This window comes from Peromyscus californicus, unplaced genomic scaffold (assembly GCF_007827085.1).
Source record: "Peromyscus californicus insignis strain IS unplaced genomic scaffold, ASM782708v3 Scaffold_5__1_contigs__length_169319896, whole genome shotgun sequence".
Lineage (NCBI taxonomy): Eukaryota > Metazoa > Chordata > Mammalia > Rodentia > Cricetidae > Peromyscus > Peromyscus californicus.
In genome coordinates this window covers 52,809,749-52,831,574 of record NW_026294573.1, presented here as the reverse complement: position 1 = coordinate 52,831,574, position 21,826 = coordinate 52,809,749, and the positions used below count along the sequence as shown (strand labels likewise).

General features: G+C 39.8%; 1 protein-coding gene across 10 annotated transcripts in view; it reads right to left on the bottom strand.

Moving 5' to 3' along the window:
• The window catches only part of Dock7 (dedicator of cytokinesis 7), a 201,313-nt gene that overhangs the window by 34,113 nt on the left and 145,374 nt on the right, over window positions 1–21,826 (bottom strand). For all 10 annotated transcript variants that reach the window (XR_008213675.1, XM_052716301.1, XM_052716302.1 and 7 more), the window contains 8 exons: window positions 19,403–19,572; window positions 17,521–17,675; window positions 10,673–10,855; window positions 10,437–10,572; window positions 6,924–7,020; window positions 5,520–5,616; window positions 3,549–3,683; window positions 2,690–2,842 (listed from right to left, as the gene is read on the bottom strand). Coding sequence is in view for 9 of the 10 variants with exons in the window: in XM_052716301.1 (XP_052572261.1) it covers window positions 2,690–2,842; window positions 3,549–3,683; window positions 5,520–5,616; window positions 6,924–7,020; window positions 10,437–10,572; window positions 10,673–10,855; window positions 17,521–17,675; window positions 19,403–19,572 (1,126 nt within the window). In the remaining variant the exon portion in view is untranslated. The remainder of the gene's footprint in view (window positions 1–2,689; window positions 2,843–3,548; window positions 3,684–5,519; window positions 5,617–6,923; window positions 7,021–10,436; window positions 10,573–10,672; window positions 10,856–17,520; window positions 17,676–19,402; window positions 19,573–21,826) is intronic.

Below are 21,826 nucleotides of genomic sequence, written 5' to 3'. Positions count from 1 at the left end.
ATAATGAGTATTCAAAGATGGGTAATGCCTGGGTGGGGGGCGCTCACCAACCTAAGACAGAGCGCATGTGTGGCCTGGGCAGGCGTCTCCATGACGGGTAAGGTGACCTGTTGATGTCCCACACAACCTAAGTCAGAAGCTCATTTTCTAGTAAAAGGGGGACCTGTAGGGCCCTGGCCCCTGTTTTGGGTAACTGTTGCCTTGATTGCTGACCTTGACCTTGATATCTTCCCTATGCTAATTCCCTGCCAGGTTCCACCCTCCTGAATGCTTACGGGAAATTCCTTGTCTGTGTATCCTGCATAATGGGCATTAACAGCTTAGATGCAAGATTGTAAAACATCGAAAGCGAACTTCTGCCCTCTGGGGTTCTCCCATTGTGCTGTTAGCCTGTATTTAAGACCTCCTCCCTCCTTCAATAAACGACATTCGGCAACAAATAAAATTAAATTAAAAAGAAAACGAATACAATCTATAAAAAATACTTAGAAAATGCTTGAGTAATGAACTAAATGATTTCAAAAAAAAAAAAAAGCTTACATTTCATCTTCTTTTTTTTCACAGTATAAACTCATTGCTGCTCCATTGTTCCCTATTATGAAATTACCCTTAAAAGCAGTTGTCGCCGGGCGGTGGTGGCGCACGCCTTTAATCCCAGCACTCGGGAGGCAGAGCCAGGCGGATCTCTGTGAGTTCGAGGCCAGCCTGGACTACCAAGTGAGTTCCAGGAAAGGCGCAAAGCTACACAGAGAAACCCTGTCTCGAAAAACCAAAAAAAAAAGCAGTTGTCAAATCCAACTCTTTTTATGACAGTTTTCTACCTCACACTTCTGCGTATCTACAGCACTGGTCACTTTCTCTGTGGAATCTCTTGCTTTACCAACTTGAGTGGCACTGCTCTATAGAGATGTCCCCAGTCTTTGTGTTCTGTAGAGTTAGGGACTGTCTAGGGCCTCAGCACAGGAGGGTGAGTGCTCCTACACAGAGCTACTTTCCCAGCTCATCTTACTCTTTTTTGATTTCTTTTCTGTTCTCTTTGTCTGTTATCTATTTTAAATACAAATTGTGAAGGTTAGTGTTAATTTTTAACTCAATAAACTCCAGAATCGCACAGGACATGTGCCTTCTGGCATATCTGTGAAGAATTGTCTTGATTAATCTTAGCTTTTAACAATGTTTACAAGGGATTCTCTTGATTACATTGATGTGGGAAGACTCGTTTTAATTGTGGGTTAGTTAGTTCCCTGGGCAGAGGACCTGAACTACATAAACAGAAAAAGAGAACAGAGCAGTGGTCTGCATTTATCCCTGTCTGTTTCCTGACTGGGGATGTGAAGTGGTCAGCTGCTACACACCCCTTATGCCTTGACTTCCCTGCCATGATGAATTTCACCTTGAACTAGGAGTAAAAACAACCCGTTCTCCCTTCATTTGCTTCTGTCAGGGTCTTTACCACACAAAAGGAAAAGAAACTAAAACACTAATGTTCTCTATTTTTGTCAAAAATCTCTTCACTCTTGACAATTATTAAATAGATGCCTTTCCTTCAACTAACATTTATGCTGGATAGCATTCAGTTCATCTTCCTCTGTGGAGCTCAAGACCATTCTACTTTACTAAACAGTTCCGTCTGGGTGGTACATAGATGAAAGTCAGGATAGCCAATGCACCTTGTTTCTCATTGACTTCCTCAAACCCAAAATCTAGAGGTCAGCTCCTGCTCCTTCTGTTCTTCCTCTTCATAGAATAAACCTAACCCAGTCCCTGTTGCCTTCTAACCCATCTGTTTTTTATTCCTAAAACCACTACAATTGTCATAGCCTTACCATTCTGCTCGGAGTCACTGTAATAACTTCTCGGTTAATCACCTGACTTTTTCTTAGCCCGGAAGTCCATCTTTTGTGTAGTACTAGGATGCTAAACGCACATCACTCATTTCTTTGTAATATGCCAGTGGCTCCCACAGTGTGAGCAATGAAATTCAAGTATTCAAGGCAGTAAATATATTATATACACTATGTGGTGGGAACTGAAAAGATGGCAGTGACCAACGAAGTAAGCATCACTGACAGTTTTAAATGATCAATTTCTATTTAGAGGTGCTATCTAATACTAATCTTTAAATTATTTTTTATTTCCCTGAATAGAAAAAAAAAAAAAATCATTTCCCAGAACAACAGAAAATACTATCAAGAACATGTATCAAGAAATTCCATGTGGCCAGGAGGTGGTGGCACACGCCTTTAATCCCAGCACTCGGGAGGCAGAGGCAGGCGGATCTCTGTAAGTTCGAGGCCAGCCTGGACTACCAGGTAAGTTCCAGGAAAGGCACAAAGCTACACACAGAAACCCTGTCTCGAAAAACAAAAAAAAAAAAAACAAAAAAAAAAAAAAAGAAATTCCATGTGTAGTCAAATTTTAGGGACTTAAAAAAACTGAATGCAATCTATAAAGTAACTAGAATCTTTTGTTCTGGGTTATAAGAACCTGGCACCTAATAAAAATGGTGCAGAGTGAGTTTGTATTACCAAACAAATACCACATGCATGTATGCACCCATGCATACATACACTTTTGTAAGACATCCACAGGAGGGGAAATAAAGACATTCTAAGTTCTTAACACCTGTCTGTTAAAGCTGTATTTCATTATGAACCCAGACAATTTTCTTTCATGGCAGAACACTTACATTCCCAATCTCAAAGTTTTGCCTCATGAGGAGGTAAAGGGAGGCACTAGCATGTGACCGTATGGTACTGATGCTGCTACTGCAATGTCGGAGAAGCCGGAGGCATAAATCGGCACACTGCTCTGTCTCTTCCTCAAACAGGAGCTCAGGAAACTGTACAAAACAGAGATATGTTAACAAGGCCTGACTTGGAAATCTGGTAGGTTAGCTTAGAAATTAAAAAGAATAGTTAAGAGACAATTTTAGCTAAGGTCAACAGCACACACCACAGTCAGGTTAAAATACTGGTGATATCACTTGTTGAGGTAGTGGTGTGACCCTGGGAAGGTTTTTCAGTCAGGTACTAAGAAAACAGTATGAACATGTAAAATAAATACAAATGCACACATCTGGGGGGGCGGGGAACAGCAAATAAACCTCTGAGGCAGCGGAACACAGAGCCACCGTTACGCAGCAAAGGGTATGTAAAATACATTAAATTCTTAATAAACGAGCTGAAAAGAAAGATACATGGGCGGGGCCGAGAGCTCAGTGAAAGAGCGCTTGCATCCCATGCACAAGAACCAGGCTCAATTTCCAGGAAAACACAAACTCCAGACAGAACAAGGGCCTACATCCATTCAGTTACCAATGTCAGGCTCTTCTCAAAACAAGATTTTAAGATTTTGAGACAAGAAACTTATTACCAATAATTCAGATCAATACAAGTTCTGAAGATAGAAGCAGAGACAGAGGATCGGGGTATTAAGTGTGGAAAATTAATTTATAATGTACTGAGCAGTGAGTGTGGTAAATGACCTTAGGCAGTGTTAAAGAAGAAAGTGAAGGCACATGAGACCACAGGTACAAAATGACTCACCTTGGAGACCAGGGCTCTCTGCGTGGCAAAGCAGTGCTGTAGATACACTGCGCTCTGGTTGCAGGCCATGCTCTGCAGCAGCACCTTCAGCACCCCACCCAGAATGCTCTCTTTGGATTCTGTTACAGAAACAGTCTGCAATTTAAAGATAAATACATAAAGTAGACATGGACCTATAATGTGGCTAGGTAAGTAAAACACATATGAAAATCCAAACATTTACAAGAAAGAGAAATGGTAAAAGCCAGGAGGACTTCCAGAGAAGACGCTGAACAGTACTGGATGGAAGAAAAAAGGGGGTTAAAAAGGCCAGAGAGACTTTAAGTTGGGTGTCAGAGAGGGGAATCACAGACATAATGGCAAGAAAACATGAAGTACATTCTAGAAAAATTCATAAAAAAAACTTGGACATCTGACTTGAGGGCTATGCAGAAGATAAAGCTGAAAAGCTAGAGTGGGTGCCCATAGCAGATAACATTGGTTTCATATCAAAAATCACTTTCTTTCTTTCTTCCTTTAAGAACTAGAACCCTGACTTTTGTCTGGAGACTCGGAATTAAGCTCAAAATAAATGTAAACTAAAGAGAAGTTGCCTCCATGAGATAAGCCCTTAGAAACCTAAGTGTCCTTTTACCTAATGAGATGTAGAGTGGTGAGGAGTGAAGCCTGAGCAAGCACCTTGCATAAACTCTCTTGGAAATGCTTTTCTCTTCATACTATTTTTTCTAGTAGTTTAGACCTACTCCAACTAACAGAGCATCAAAATAAAAAGCCCTTGAAGTCTAACGAATCTCCTATTTTTGTCATTAAGCAATCAAGAAATATAGACTTAAAAAAACTATTATTATTTATTTGTGCATACTGTATGTCTGTCTGCACAGTGCAGGTATACGTATACCTGAAGAGGGTGCTGAGTCTTCGGCCACTCCCTGACTAGTCTCTCTGAACTTTGGGCTTGTATCTTCCCGGCTAGGTTAAACGCCAGCAAGCCTCAGCGATCCTCCTGTCTCCATGGCCTTTGGAACTGGGGTTACAGGTCTGCGCTAGACGCAGGCCTGTTATGTGGGTATGTGGTCTGAAGTCTTCATGATTGCACACGAGTGCTCTTACCACTGAGCCACCTCTCTAAGCCCAAGAAATACTGAAGTTTTTATGTTTTAAAACTTTCAGTCAGGATAATGGCCAGTTAAGGAAAAATGATCTCAAGGAAATGAAAAGAACAGAATACAGAACATTATGAAGTAGGTGGCCAATATTAAAGCACTGAATTAAGAACGTGCCAAAGTGATGGGAGCAGACAGAGAAGACGCAGTCACTAAAACAACTAAGGTGTCTTGGTAATGGGTTCCCATCCTGCTTCGACTGACTTCCTGTGTGATCATGGGACACTGCTTGCCCATTTCTGTGGCCAACTACTGTTATCTACAAGATGGGCACAATGATAACTTCAATTTCGTGTTTCTTGTAAAGATCAAGTAAGTTAATACTTGTGAAGGGCTTAGGACAATGCTTGAAAAACTTTATAAATGGCTCCTGTTACTAAGAGGGTAATACTGTCTAGAAAGTTCCTGATAAGGTAGTTCACATTTATGCAAATTACCAAATAAGGTAATTATACATAAAAATGAAATCATTGCTTAATACATAGAAGATACAGAATAAATCTAGCATAGCTCTATGTTGTACGTTAAATATATTCCACTGGGACACCCCAAGACAAATACACAGTGGTTATTGGAAACACAAGACCAGGCCTTAAATAGGACAAAGAGAAGCAGGTTTTATAAGTACTCTCAAATAAACATTTGAAAACTGTGGGGAGAAATAGAATTTACCATTAAGAGAATCACTGACTACTTAGAACCTCCTGTCTGTCAACTACTAATGTCCGAGCATCCTTACACGGTTCACACTGATTTTCCATTCTCCATCTTCTGAGTCTGTGCTCCAGCTCCTCTTGTCTGTCCTTACCTGAACGACAATCTCCAATGTGTCTAAGATGATGAGGTTCGCTTCAGTAGCCAGGTTTCCATCAATCAGGGCTTCATGCTCTATCTCTGCTCTTGACCTAATACAAGAAATTTTACTTGAATCACAGATGAAGCTCCTCATCATTTACTTATCTTTCAAAAAGCCAAAAGTGAAATGACTTAGAGATTCATTAAAACAAAAACCTTGAAACTATTAACATTTGCTTGAAAAACACATAAAAAAGGAAGAAAAAGGCAGTAATATTAAAATGTTTTGCTTCCCTACATCTTGTTGACTGTGTAGTAACACACCTCTGTAATTCTCTACCTCTCTCTCTCTCTCTCTCCCTCTCTCTGACAGGTTCTCACTGTATAGCCCTGACTGGCCTGGAACTCGTTATGTAGACCAGGCTGGCCTCAAATTCAGAGATTCGCTGCCTCCTCTGCCTCCCTAGTGCCACCATGTCCAGCAATCTATACACCTGTCCCCAAGAAAGGCACACAGTGCCACTAAAGGCATACATGTTTGCTCTGCCTTTCAGGTGTGCAGCCAACATTCTTCTGCACAGTCGTCAGCAGAGACACTAGGTGGCGCTATAAATATATATATATAAATATATATATATTGCGGATACTACTGTGGTATGCAAAGCAACATTCAAAAGTTGAGTACTCATCTTCAATTCCAAACATTTTCAATGTATTTAATAACAATAAAAGTGCTTGATTTTCCTAAGATTTTATCTAATTTCCTCTTAGCTATTTATACAAATATTCTCAGAAGGTAATTTAACTTTATCTCTTTGTAGCCTTGGCTGTCCTGGAGCTCGCTTTGTAGACCAGGCTGGCCTCCAACTTGCAGAGATCTGCCTGCTTCTGCCTCCCAAGTGCTGGGCTTAAAGATGTGTACCACAACTAGTAATTTAAGTCTTAAGCAAGACAGGATGGAATCATACATTAAAAATAAAACTTAAAAAAAAATCTTATGTGAGGCGATAATGTAAATAAATGTGATTATAATCATTACACAACTGTATATACATCTCAAAACTTACACTATATAGTGTAAACAGTGCTAATTATAATTCAATAAAGAGGAAAAATGAACAAAGCAAAACAATTTGATGCTGAAATCAGTTGCCAAATGCCTTTTCCATAGAAAATTAGTTGGATAAATAGGTTTGCTTTATTTATTTATAAATGAGTTTTTAAATATGCAATGTATTTTACTATAACATATAAACTTATTTTCTCAAATAGTTTTAAATCTAAAACTTAAAAATTAAACATAAACATTTATCTTCTAAGATAAATGCCCAATAAAAATAAAAAGCTAAAATGAATCGTTTTCTTTTTCTGTTTAAAATCTAGGCAGTGCCTTAGAACAGATTAGAAGGTGTATTACTTATCAAGCTTCTCTGTGTTCTGACGCCAGTGGGTCATGTCCTTTCTCCATCGCAGGTTTTCTTGGCTCCCAAAGGCACTTCCAGATGGGCTCCTCTCTGTTCACAATGGTATTTCATGTGGAAGACAAGCACACATATTGGAAAACATACAAGGAATAGTGCATACCTTTGATTTTATAAAGTCATTCTCTCAGTACAAGTGGAAGAAATGGACGGTGGGGATTTTCAAAGGAGAAAATGTTTTCTATACAGGATGTTTCTTGGGGGAAAAAACCCATCCTTTTACACAACAAAGAAAGGACCTACCATGGACTGGGATGTGCTTAGTCATTCTACCCTCCTGCTCTCCCATGGGCATGGCTAGTCTGAATGGTCTCACCACACAGGCTCCTGAGCCAGGGCTCACGCAATGGCTCCTGAGACTTTTATCTGATGGGTTTGCTCTTAAACTTCCACTGGGTAAATAATAACTCATCACCTCTTCAGAAAGCCTTCTCCCATCCTCCAAGATGTCTTTGCCTAAGTATTTGCTTTGCTTTTGTTCATAACGTTAATTATTAATTTTTAATGAGACAGAGTCCCACTCTGTAGCCCAAATTGGCCTGTAATGCACTATATAGCCAAAACGGGTCATGAATTTAATGTAATCCTCCTGACTCAGCCTCTTAAGTGCTGGGATTACAGATGTGAACCGCCATACTGGACTCCATAGCATTTATTCACATAAAAACATGTTACTTGACAAAAGTGATGTCCGTTTTGTTCACCATTTAATAATGAAGTATCTGGAATATACTGAGTGAACAGTAAGTTTGTGTCCATAACAAAACATGACAGAGGCTGAGAAGATGGCTTCATGATTAAAGTGTTTGCAGTGCAAGCAAGAGAACAGGGATTCAGAGTCCCAGAGCCCAGACACACGCTGACAGGGACCCTTGGAGCAAGTTGGCTAGCAAGATGGTCATATCGGAGCAATTTGGGTTAACTAAAAGACCTTGCCTTAAAGAAAAAGGAGGAATGATTGAGGGAGTCCTCACACCAGCCTTAGGCTCCACATAATCACGCACATGCATGCGCACACACAACCTACACACACGCATATATCCAAACATGCATATAGAGATACAACAAACACATGCATATATCCAAACATGCATATAGAGATACAACAAACACAGGAAAAGATTAAAAAAACTGTAACAGTAAGATTAAATTCTTCTTGTAAGAAAAAGATTTTCTCTGTGTGTGTGTGTGTGTGTGTGTGTGTGTGTGTGTGTGTGTGTGTATACATGCAGGAGAGAAAGCGGGAGAGAACACCCTACAGAAGCCAGAAGAGGGGATTAGATTTTCTGGAGGTGAGGTTGCACAGGAGGCTGTTAGCTGCCTGATGTAAGTGCCTGGAACCCAAACTTGGGTCCTTCCTAAGCACAGTACACAGTTACTTCCTGGTTCTCTGGGAAAGGGGCGGACTTGTTCCCTGAGGACTCTAGCTTTGAAGGCAGACTGGATGGCACGGGTAGTTTTTCCTCCTGTGTGAGAAAGCACTGAGACTGGTGGTAAATACACAAGCATGTGACGGAATCGGATTTCAAGCCAAGAGTGGGAAATGAAGACGCCACATTCGAAAACAAAGAGACTGAGAACAGTTTGAGAGGACGGTAGATCAGTGACGGTAAAACTCAGAGTTTACACAGGAATTTAAAAAGTACTAAGAAACAGAGATCATTTTATACAATGACAGACAAATCTCTATGCTTTCCTATTGTTTTTCTTTCCTTCCTTTCTGAGGTTTTTAATTTGAATTCTCTTCTAGATCTATTATTATTATTATTATTATTATTATTATTATTATTATTATTAATTATGTGTCTGTGTACTCGAGGGCAGGTGTCTCAGACTTCTATGAGCTAAACGGCCAATAGCTCGGCAGGCAGAGGTTAGGCGAGACTTGTGGACGAAAGGAGAGTGCAGGGAGGAAGAAGGGCGGAATCACCAGGGAGACACAGGGAAAGCAGGAGATGAACATGCTGTGCTAAAAGAAGGTACTGCCATGTGGCAGAGCATAGATAAGCAAAAGGGGTTGATTTAAGTTGTAAGAGCTAGTGAGTAACAAGCCTAAGCTATTAGCCACCCTGCCTACAGAACTTCTTGCCTACCTCTATGCTAGAACTGTCTGGCTTGAGCTCTGTTATTTCCTTCCCAGGCTGACTGGGTCTCACTCATCATTAAATTCTAAACACATACAGCATATAAAATCTACTTAAATAAATGATTTAGGCTAATGGCATGTCAGAAAATCCTAATTGTGCTGGTTGTGGTGGCGCACGCCTTTAATCCCAGCACTCAGGAGGCAGAGGCAGGTGGATCTCTGAGTCTGAGGCCAGTCTGGTCTACAGAGTGAGTTCTAGAACAGCCAGGACTACACAGAGAAACCCTGTCTTGAAAAACCAAAAAATTCTAGTTAACAATTACTGTATAGGCCAGATATGGTAGCACACACCTGTAATCCCAATACTGAAAAGTGTGGCAGGGGGATCATCAACAGTTTAAGGTTAGACTGTTCTACATAATCAGTTTGAGGCCACCTAGGGTTAGACCACCAGACCAGACTCTATCTCAAAATAAATAACTATATAAAGGAAAAAATAAAATCCAATCAGATTCATATTTTAACTCATCAAATACATATTAGGCATTTAGTATGTATTCTTTACACAGATGACTAATCCATGTCTCTGACATTACAGAACTTTTATCTATTAGTATTTATGTCATTTTAGCATTTACAAATGCTCACATATATTATCATCACAAAGATGATAAGATCAGGTAGTTAGACTACCTTCTAAATTCTAAAAACAATTACAGAGAGGTAAAGAAAAGGAAGTTGAGAGATTAAGTATCATGACCAAGGTGACATGGTTAATGGCAGCTAACCTAGGATTAGAAATAGACCTCAATGGGGAATAAACTATTTTTTTTCTACTTCACATGCGAGTCTGTGGGCAGCATTTTTGTATTTGGTACACAATATATTTATTTATAGTGCAAAACAGAACATTTAACAGTAAAGGGCATGTTACACAGAATGAATCTTAGACTGGGTGATGACGTGCTGTTGTGGGCTTACCCACTAAGAAGTATGCTACTCTCAAAGATGCTGATAATGGAGGCTGTGTCTGTACAGAGAATACACATAAATCTCTGTCCTTTGTGCTCAATTTTGCCCTGAATCTGAAGTGTCTATTTTGAAAAGGAGTGGGAAGGAATGCTATTGATACTTACACAAGGACAGCAGGCAAAACTGAAACCATCCCCAGCAAACTAGGACACACGCTTATCATTTGCATTAGAATTTCAACCAGGACCTTCAGAGAAGCAATTATCACGCTGATTCAGTTACGGTCAAACTGTTTCTGAAAGCCACTGTGGACTTGTAGCAGCGGTAACTACAGAACACATTCTTGGAAGTGACACAACCCTCACCAAGAGAAGCTGCACCTACCACCTACCAAGTTGCCCTCGGCTCCGCCGCACCATTTCCTGCCTGGCGCCGATGCTCCCCAGAATGGCTTCTTCAAGCTTGGCTCTCATGTCTTTCGATTTCTTAAAGGTCAAACTATTCATTCTTTCAAATACCTTTTTCCCCTAAAATGTAAACATCAGAAGAGGCACTGAAGATATTTCCTTCTTCCTTTCCACATTAGTTTACTTCCTCGTAAGTTTCAATGGTCTACTGGCTACTGACCTTGTACTCAAAGCAAGACACACACAGATAAAGCAGATCCAACAGCCGGTTCAGCTGTAGGACGGAGAGGTCTGTAAACCACTTCTGCAGAACTGTTTCATCTGCGTTCTTGAGAACCCAAAGCAGACAGATCAAAAGGCTCCGGCTCGATTCCGCTGAAAAGCTGGTATGTTGCCTGCCACTCTGAAAATGAAGAAGAGCAGCATGAGACCCGCTGACCAGTGATCATTTGGTTTTCGGCTGACACACACCTGTAACTCCAGTATTTGGGAGATTCAGGTAGAAGAGCTCCAAGTTTGAGGGAGTTTGCGCTACCTAACAAGCTTCAGGCAAGCCTGGTTATACACCAAGAGTCTGTCTAAAAATCGTATGAACAAATAAATAAATACTGTAAAATAGAATTTTCTTAAAAGTAAACTACTCTACAGGAACCATTTGATTTAGATAACACATGGGAAAGAAGCCATATAGACCCCTAAAATCGGAAGTTGAATGAAGCAGTAGACATTTGTTCTATTCTGGAAGAACTGCCAGCAGAGAACAGTACATGTAAAGAAAGCATGAAGAGAAAACAAAGTTTCTACTACTGAAACCCAAAGAACCTATCAGAGGCCATCAGAGTTGGGAAGACAAATGAGCAAAGCGACTGACTCAGAGTAAGGTGTATGCGCAAAAACTAGTAACAAACTAATGCTTACAAGGTTCAGAGGACCACTGTTTCTTACAAAGAATCACTGACATACAGGGGAGAAACTTAATCCACACTCTGGGTTTGAATGATCGCTATCAGGACAGTCTCAGGCGTGTAAACACTTGGTTCTCATTTGGTAGAACTGTTTGCGGACGTTTACGTGGTGCAGCTAAGCCTGCTGGAGGAAATACGTCACTGGGGCGGGTTTCAGGGTAAAAGCCTTGAGCCATTTCCAGTTGCTCTCTCTCCCTGTTTCTGCTGCTATGCTGCTGCCTGCTGTCATGGACGGCTACCCCTCTGCAGCTTTAAGTTAAAAATGAACTCCTTCTTCCTTAAATTGCCTTTGGTCATATGTTTTATCAGAGCAACAGAAAAATCACTAATATATATATAGTAGAAAAAGGATATTTTTATTTATGGCATATGAATTTGAAAGGTATTTTCAAAGAGTGATCTATATCAGGACATAGCAATGAACTGTAAATGAAAAATGAAGCATATGAACGTATTTATAGCACCACTGACTCGGGATCTTCTCTATTTTAGTCACTGTACTAAGCCCTTCACACACACTATTTTAGTCCTCCCAAAATATTACAAAGTAAGTTGTCTCATCTCAATTTCACAATTAAAAATAGAGAACAATGATGATGCCAATAAAAATCTGAAATATGCTAAACACTATGCTAATAAGTTTACTGAACTTTCACTTCAATCTTACAAGATGACACTAACTATTAGTTTTCTTAGAAGGTGAGATTTTAGTTCTGGCTAACCAGATCCCAATGCCCATGTTCCTTATTGAGTAGTTACTCGAAAATTTACTAAAAGAAAGAGATCAGGGAGGAAAGACTAGGGAAAGCTGAACACACTTGACTGCTAGGGTCATGGTTTTACTTCTCTGCAATCCTCCTATCTGGCTGAAAATGATGGTAGCAACTAGCACAAATACTTACTCAGTCCCAGGCAATGCACTGAATGCTGTATGCATACTAAGTTATTTATCTTTACCAGTACTCAAAGAGATAAATATTATTACTCATCCCTTATCACAGCAAGAAAACAGAGCATCACAAGTATTCTGTAGTCACAGTGGGACTGGGATCCACATTCAGTAACTGTGGGTCCAGACAAGAAGCTCTTATCCACACTGCCTCTGAAGCATCCAATCATCAGCGAGGACCATGAGGGATGTGGGGACAAGGGAGACAAATTTATTCTTTCAGGTAGCAGCACATTTTTAGAAAGTCAAGGTGATTAGGACAGTGTGAATTTGGAATATATGGGGGACAAACAGTCTAATAGAACAGAAAGCAGGAAAAACATCCTATGATTTTTGAAATATGATCTATAACAGCACACACTGTGGTTCGGTGATGAGACAACAGACTATTTAATAAACGGTACTGGGACAAATGATTCCTCCACAGGGGAAAAGAGTGGGTTTCTATCCTGTATTACTCTATAAAAAAATTAATTTCAGGTAAATAAAGCATTTAAACAGGAAAGGCAACATTTAAAACCATTAGGAAAAAAATACCTAGAAGAAAATTATAGTTCATGCTAACAAAAGGTACAAGCCACCAAAAATATATTAACAATTTTAATTTTAATTAAATTGCTAAACACTTCCTTATCAGAACACCAAAGAGCCTGAAGTCTGGTGGAGAAACAAGGAGAAAGGTCTAAACCTCAAGTGCTGGGGGAAAGCAGGGGCAAGAGACAAAACCCAGTGAAGCCAGAACTGCTCAACAGAAGCAATGGCAGCAGCAGGGCCCTGCAGCTAAACATCTTCAGACCCAGGGACTTACAAAAGTGGCCAGACACTAACCTAAGAATAGCTGTGGAAAATGTAACGTCCTGACTGAAATCCAGATGCACATTCTCTGACCCTGAGACCAGGTCATGAGCAGGAAGAAGAGAGTAACTAGAAATCTTTATGGCTAGAAATTTAAAAGCTCTTCTTCTTAAATAGCCAGAAATCACTAAAGATCACCATGAACTTTACAGACATTTTGAGCCAAACAATGAAAATGCTATGTACCAACAGCAGCAGTTAACCAAAGCAAAGCTAAAGAAAAACTGACAGGTATAAAATACCTATCAAGGAAGAAATGATGAAGATTACCGAGATAGACATTCATCTGAAGTCAGAAAAAGAACATCCACTAAATGAGCAGTCAAATAAAAGGGGCATGAGCACACACCCAAGAGCAGAGACAGCAAGAGACAAACACCAGAAGGACGAGCCACAGCACCCCAAGTTGGCACTTCCTAACAACCAACCATACACCTCCAATGTCTTTCCCTTTCAACATCCTTGGGACAAGCTCTCACTATGTAGCTGACCTCAAACTTGCAATCCTCCTGCCTCAGTCTTCCTAGTGCTGAAATTACAGACATGAATGAGCATGTCCAACCACTCAAAACTGCTGATGAGACAATAAGAAAAAAATACAAAGTGCTGGTCCTAGAAACAAAATGTTTACATTGACTACACATGGGGCAGATATGAAAAAGATCATACTAAACATTTAGAACAACTTTATATGCCATGAAATTTGAGTAAATTTTTAATAGAATACAACTTATAAAAACGAGTATAAGAAGAAACAAGAAAGTTTAACAGCCTTATAGCATTAAGAAGAAATATATTGGGGCTGGAGAGATGGCTCAGAGGTTAAGAGCACTGGCTGCCCTTCCAGAGGTCCTGAGTTCAATTCCCAGCAACCACGTGGTGGCTTACAACCATCTGTAATGAGATCTGGTGCCCTCTTCTGGCCTGCAGGCAAACATGCTGTATACATAATAAATAAATAAATCTTTAAAAAAAAAAAAAAGAAATATATCTAATGTGAAAAATTAAAAAAAAAAAATCCCCAGCCCCCCTCCTCCTACAGTACAGACACAGAAAGATGAGACTCCAGGGAGGAAGGAGTCTAATCTCAAATATAAATTCTTGCTGGATGGTGGTGGCGCACACCTTTAATCTCAGCACTCAAGAAGCAGAAGCAGGTGGATTTTTGTGAGTTTGAGGCCAGCCTGGTCTACAGAGTAAGTTCCAGGACGGCCAAGGATACACAGAGAAACCCTGTCTCAAAAAACCCAAACCAAAACAAAACTAAACAAAAAAACCAAACACGCTCTTGAGGAGAACAAAATAAAAGAAGAAACTCTGGCCCACGTCGACCGCTAGCCTAGCTTTGATCTCAAACCCCAAAAGAACACTCAGAGAGAGAGAGGTTATAGGCAAAATTACTTGAGAGCATAAATACATAAGTCCTAAAGAAAACACGAGCAAAACAAATATACACAGTTATAAAAAGTCTAAACTTAACTTAGGAATTCAAGGTTGTCTTAACAATTAACTTAAATCAGCCATTAGTGGTGGCCCACACCTTTAATCTCTGCACTCAGGAGGCAGAGGTAGGCAGCTCTCGGTGAGTTCAAGGTCAGCCTGGTTTACATAACAAGTTCCAGAGCTGCATAGTGAGATCCTGTCTCAAACACCACCAAACAAACAAAAAATAACAGAAAAAAAAGAAAGTTAAACAATTTGATCTTCTTAATGACTAAAGAAAAAATTTGAAAAATAATTTTTAAATGTTGCATTTTTTAACTAAAGATTTTGTTTTTAACTCTGTGTGTCTGAGTATGTGTGATTGTATATGAGTGTAGGTGCCCTTGGAGTCCAGAAAAAGGCACTAAATTCCCTGAAACTGAGTTCCAGGAGGTTGTAAGCCACCTAGTGTGGGTGCCGGGAACCATGTTCTTTAACACAGAGCATTAACAATACATTCAACAATAAGATGCTGAAGACTTTCCTGAATTCATGAAGTATTCCGCTGCCCTGGCGATCCCAGTCAGCATGAGCAGTTATGGAAAACAAATGGAAAGGAACAAACTAAACTATCAAACACGACCTGACCATATGTACAGAAGTGCTGGACTGCAGACATGCACCCTGAGACTTGTGCTTCCATTAGATTTTGTATATGCACTTTATACATTTTTCTACATAGAATTCTCACCAAAAGCACACCACACAAGAAAAATCAATCAACTGGAGCTCCTCAAAGTTACAATTTTTTTTTTTTTTTTTGTATTTTGATACATCAAGCTGCAACAATCCAATTCATATCCTTGAAAAGAATTCAGTTTTTAAGTGCCCCATAGAAAATGTTTTGGGCTTTTTAGTACTATAATGATTTATCTACAAATATGTTAGCCTATATTGTTCCTTAATTTTAGGAATAAGAATTCATGCTTGGCAAAGGACAGGTAGGCCTGTCCTCTTGAAAATACCATAGGCTTTAGGTAAGCACATGGTAGGAGATTAAGCACCTCAGCAATTTTAACAATTTTCTACAAACAATTTAAAAAAGCAAAAAACCCAAAAAGGTTACATTTTAAACACTATCATCAAGAACAGAAAAGATAATCCACAGAAAAAACGGGGACTATTTGTGAATCACGTATCTAATAAGGGATCTGCACCTGAAATCTATGAAGAACTCTTTCAATTCAGTAACAAGACAAAGGATTTTCACAGCCCTTTCTCCAAAGAACACACACAAGAGGATGTGTGTGGTGATGTTTTGTTTGTGATCTAACACATAAAGCTTGCCTGAAGATCAGAGTGCTAAGCTAAGTCACTAGTTAGCCATGGAGGCCAGGCAGTGGTGGCACACACCTTTAATCCCAGCACTCAGGAGGCAGAGGCAGGCCACTCTGGGCTACACAAGACTGATCAGTCTTAAAGAGAAACAGAGCCAGGCAGTGGTGGCACACACATTTGATCCCAGCACTTGGGATTACACGCCTTTAATCCTAGCACTAGGGAGATGGAGACAGGAAGTGATAGGACTGGGCAGAGAGAGGACTATAAGGCGGGAGGAGACAGGAGCTCAGTCCCTTTTCAGGCTGAGGATTCCCGGAGGTAACAAGTTCTCTAGTGGCTGGCGGCTCTGCCTGTCTGATCTTTCAGCATGTGCCCCCCTATCTGGCTCCGGGTTTTTATTATAAAGACCAACTAGGATTCATGCACGAGATGTGCCAACAAGCACTGACTGGGGTGCTCATGATATTTAAGAAGGGCTTAGCTTCTCAAAGTGTTAAATGAGAGATGCCCAGCAAATTTACTCCAAGGTTTCTACCCAAGAGACTAAAAAGACCTGCACACAAATGTTCACAATGGCATTTTTTATTTCTAACAGATGAAAAATGGAACTATCTAAATATTAATCAACTAAAACACAGATAAACAAAATTTGAGTGTATCAACAGAATGCTGCAATATTTGGTAATTTAAAAAAGAAAAGAAGCACTCGTACGTGCTGCAGCATAAATAGAGAAATCTCAAAAACACACACAGTGAGTGGTGACAGGAAGGAGACACAAAGGCTAGGCAGCATACAATTTCATTTACATGAAATGGTCAGAACCTTGAGGTCTGCACAAATGGAAAGTAGATCAGTTACAATCTTGCTAGGGTTTGTAGAAATAAGGGGATGACAGACACAGGCTCCTTTTGGGAAGACGGAAATGTTACCAAAGTATCTTGTGGAGAAAGCTGGGCAGCTCTATAAATAACTAAAACTATTAAACTATACACTGAAGTAAGTGTACTTAGAACACATAAAGTTATTAAAACAGTTGCCAAACACAGCAGTGTCTGTATATATTACTGTGTTTTCTGAAGAAAGTCATTTAAAACTTTTAGAATGCGAACTGGCTCCATGGGAGTTTGTCTCCTTCTGCTCCCATAGCCTCCCCTGTTAAAGGAGAAAAAGGCACAAATTTTCTCAAATTACTCTAAATTTAAAAGGCATGAAATTGGAAGACTAATTGTTAGTCTGAGAGTATTTCTTAGGACTGATAAAGTGGGTTTTAAAAATGGATGAGAGGGGCTCCATCAAATAAGGCACTTTACAAAGTTCTGAACGACAAATACAGGGCTGCATCCCACAAGCCTCAAGGTTAAGTTTTCAAACAGCTTGGTACATGGCAGATGATATTCTGTGAATGTTTTCATAGAGCTCAGGATACATCTGCATTGGTTAATACAATAATCTCAGCAATGGACACCTCTTTGCATATATTTGGTATTCCAGGAAAAAAACCAAAAGGCCAAACTTTTATAAGAGGTTCATTTTACCGTTGAAGTGAGGAGGAAACTGCCAGGCCTTGTTAGCTGAGGGACTGACGTTCCTGCAATTGCCATGGCAACTGTCTGGCTTATCATGCTCCCACCCTCACTATCATAATCATCGGGGGCTATGCAAATGGGTCTTCCTCGTTGATTGTGTGTTTCTGAAAGGGAAAAAGAAGAAAACTTTAGGTCAGGTAGTAGTTATTAAACATTAACTCATGGGTTAGGACACCCAGAGGCAAAAACCCATGTGTGATTTTGCTCTTCCCAAACTCAGCCACTCACACTCTGCGGTGACTAGCAGCCTTGCTGCTAACATGACACTGTAACTGTGAGAAATAGGTGTCTTCAGATTGTGTTCTGCTTTCAGAAAGATGAACTGCTGAGGCCGAGACGATGAGTGTCTTTAACACCAAACTTTTTTTAAACACTAAAACTTTAAACAGCTCACTTAACAGCCATAGGAGACAGCTATACAGTTATTATAGTACTACAGTGTGTGCCAGAACTAATTTATGCTGTTGTCTTAATGCTGCATTTTATAATTATTTGTATGTCTCTTAACTGTGAGTGCCACCATGTACATACTGTGTCTATTTTTAAAATGAACTTAAACTTTTCATAATAAATTTAAAAATATTGTGGTATCGAAAAACCAAAAAAAAAAATATTGTGGTAGAAAACAGCTTTTAAAGACGATTATCTGTATTTTATCATTCATCACCATATGTGACTTTTCCTTAATTTTTTTTTTTTTAGTGACATTTCTAGAATTTTTTTTTTTTTAGTGACATTTCTAGACGATGTAACTTGTTTGAGTTTTTTTTTTAATGGTAGCAATCTTGAATTTTTTTGCAGTTTAAATCCATGTTTTCAAGACACTATCAATCTTTATCATCAAGATTAAGTTCCTTTTAAGTATTTAAACATTAACTTATTTCTTTTTAGTACTTTCTAGTGGAAACCTAAACTAACTGGTTACAAAGACATGAACATTCCTGCCTTCAGGCAGGAAACCCTTCAGTGACCCAAACCCTGGGAGGGTACACTGCCAATGTGCTACAAAGAGTTATTTCCCAATAACATCAGGTGCCTGGGAGATGGTTTTGACTTAATTAAACTGGAAGTACTTTATAAGGCTAATTGCTAGTTTAAAAATTGTTACAATCTAAACTGGGTATTTAAGAATCTTCTAAATAGTCAAAGCAAGTCAGTGAAACTTTGCAGGTTCTAGTTTCTAAGGAGCAGCATAGTCTCAACATACTAACTTGGAATACACACAATTCTTGATATGCAGGTGAAAGTTAATTTCAGTTACTCATCTCTGTGAATAAGGCTGGCGGTAAGGACAGTATACGTCAAGTATGATTCTCTCTGAAGACGCACAATACACATGCTTAAAAAAAAAGGTGTGTTTCCTAAGAGATAATAACTGCTACAAAATCATAATTAAAATTAATCCTAAGATCTTCTTATGGGAATCTCAAAATGAATCTTCTCAAATACTCATAGGTTTCTTAACAACAAAGTTAGACATGGTTATTGACAGTTTATTTTTATGGGGTACATTTTAAAAATAATTTTTAAATCATTTTATTTTTTGTATGTATGGGTGTTTTGCCTGCATGTGTATATGTGCACCTCGTTATGTGTCTGGTGCCTACAGAGGCCAGAAGAGGGTACTGGATCCCCTAGAACAGGAGTTACTGGTTGTGAGCCACCATGTAATTACTGGGAATCAACTGGAGTCCTCTGTAGGAACAGTCAGTGCTATTAACCGCTGAGCCTCTAACTCCAGGGTATATTTCCTTTATATTTGTTTAACCTTAAAAGACATTTTCTACAACTTTTAGACAAGCTTTAAAAGTGCATTAATTATACTAAGTACCTGTAAAATCATACAGCTGAGGTACAGTTTCCATGATAATACCAATCAGAGGAAGGTACAACATAGCCACCCGAGCCTTTATCTGGGGGTCGGAGTACCTCGGGTCAGAGTCGTGACTGGAGAGTAGGTTGTGTACCATATTGATGACTTTCTTATGCAATCCAAACAGTCTATTTAAAAAGAAGAGATGAAGAAGGAGGAGCAATGAGGTCACAGAGATTAGTAATAGCTTCAAAACAAATACTAAGTAATGGCACTCAATCGATCTTGTTTAATTTCTTAACTCTGCCAGCTGTATTTTTGTGTATTCCTATAAAATACTCACTTTAAGGTAAGTAAAATACATAAATTCGAAAATAGTATAAAGTAAATACTGTAGGAAAAGGAAGCACTTTATCAGTTCACTTAAGAGTAAAACCAAACTCTTTGCGGTAACTCCTTATTAGTGCTTCTGATTGAGAAGGAACATAAGAGCACACACAGCACTAATTTCAACACAAATTTAAGTACTATTATTATGTAATGAAAGGGAGTCACACATGTGCCACGGTGCATGTGTGGAGGTCAGGGGGCAACTGTCTGGAGTCCGTTTTCTCCTTTCACCTTTTCATGGGTGCTGGGAATTGACCTCAGGTCGCCAGCTTGCATGGCGCACGCTCTACCTGCTGAGCCACCTCACTGGCTCTGCAGGAACAATTCTGAAGGAGATTTCAGGGAGCTTTAACTTTTACTTCAACAAATCAGATCTTTTCATATTTACCAAAAATGTATTACTTCCTCTATTTTTATTTTGTCTGTGTACTTGGCACAGGTATACGCATGACCCTTTGTGTGCGTGTGTAATGCACTTGTGTGCGGGTGTGGGCATGAGATGCAGATGTATGGAGACCAGAGGTGGACATAACATGTCTTCCTTAACTGTTCAACAATTTATTCTTTTGAGGCGAGGTCTCTCACTGACCCTTAAGTTACCAATTTGGCAAGATTAGCTAGCCAGTGAGTTGCAGGAATTCTCCTGTCTCCACCTTCCCCGTGCTGGGATTAGGCACATGCTGCTTTGCCGAGCTTTTTCTGTGGGTGCTGGAAAGCCACACCCAGATCCTTATGCGTCAACGACAACCCTTTACTGGAGGAGCAAGCCATCTCTTCCACCTCCAGTACTTTGTTTTTCCCCTGAAAGAAAAACCCTCTATCTGACAGATTATATAATCCACAGGCTGGGGTTCCTTTAGCCATCTCTATTTTTTTTAGCCATCTCTATTTTTTTTTTTTTTTTTTTTTTTTGGTTTTTTCGAGACAGGGTTTCTCTGTGTAGCTTTGCGCCTTTCCTGGAACTCGCTTTGGAGACCAGGCTGGCCTCGAACTCACAGAGATCCGCCTGGCTCTGCCTCCCGAGTGCTGGGATTAAAGCCGTGCGCCACCACCGCCCGGCGCCATCTCTATTTTTAACTGCACGTTTTTGCTCACTTGTCTCATTCAGGCCCTTCTGCTTCTTCTAGATGCTAATCCCTGCAGTGTATTGCAGGTACTCGAACAAGGGTTACTGACCTCTTCACACACATTTGTTCTCTCCACAGACTTGGACTACACAAACCCACTCTAATTAAATAAAGCACATCCACTCCGGCTCCCTCTGGCCCTCTGACTGCAGCAGCCAGCAGCTTCAGCTCTTGCCCTCACAGGAGAATTCAAGTGCAAGCACTGTCTTAGCCAAGAAGAGCCACTCTGGATTGCTCTGGCCAGATCTTTTAAATATGCTCATCTCTTCGAAAACAATTCTTTTTTTCTTTTCATCATCATTTTTTTTTTTTAAATTTATGTGTATGTGTAAATGTGATGTGTGGAGGGTGGCATGAAGGCCAGCAGGGGGCATAAGATCCCCTGGAGATGGAATTACAGGTGGTTGTGAGCTATACAGCCCAGGTGCTAGAAATCAATTTCAGACCCTCCTCAAGAGCGGGAAATGCTCTTAACTGATGAGCCATCTCTCCAGCCCCCAAATAGGCCCACCCTATACCTATAAAACAGTGTTTGTTTAGTTTTGGTTTGTTTTTTTTTGTTTTGTTTTGTTTTTCTCAGAAAAAGTTCTATTTCTCCCAGAAAGTGCTCTCCCCATGTTGTCAGTGAATCCCATCTTCCTTCAACACTTTCAGTGACCATCCTGACCAAATTCTTCCCTTGTTTTAAGCAAGCCTTTCTATTTTGAAAGCACATCTTAATTTTCATTATAGGTTTACTCATAAAGTATACATTCTAATCCTGTCAAAACCACATTCATTCACAGACATGTTTCAGCTCTCATTCCTGGTCTCTGCATGATACTTTTCCTAACAACTCCCAGTCTGCACAAACTCCTTAAGAAGTCAATCCCAATGCTGATTCTTTTTCATTTTCCTCATTCTTTCACAACTTTGATATATACGG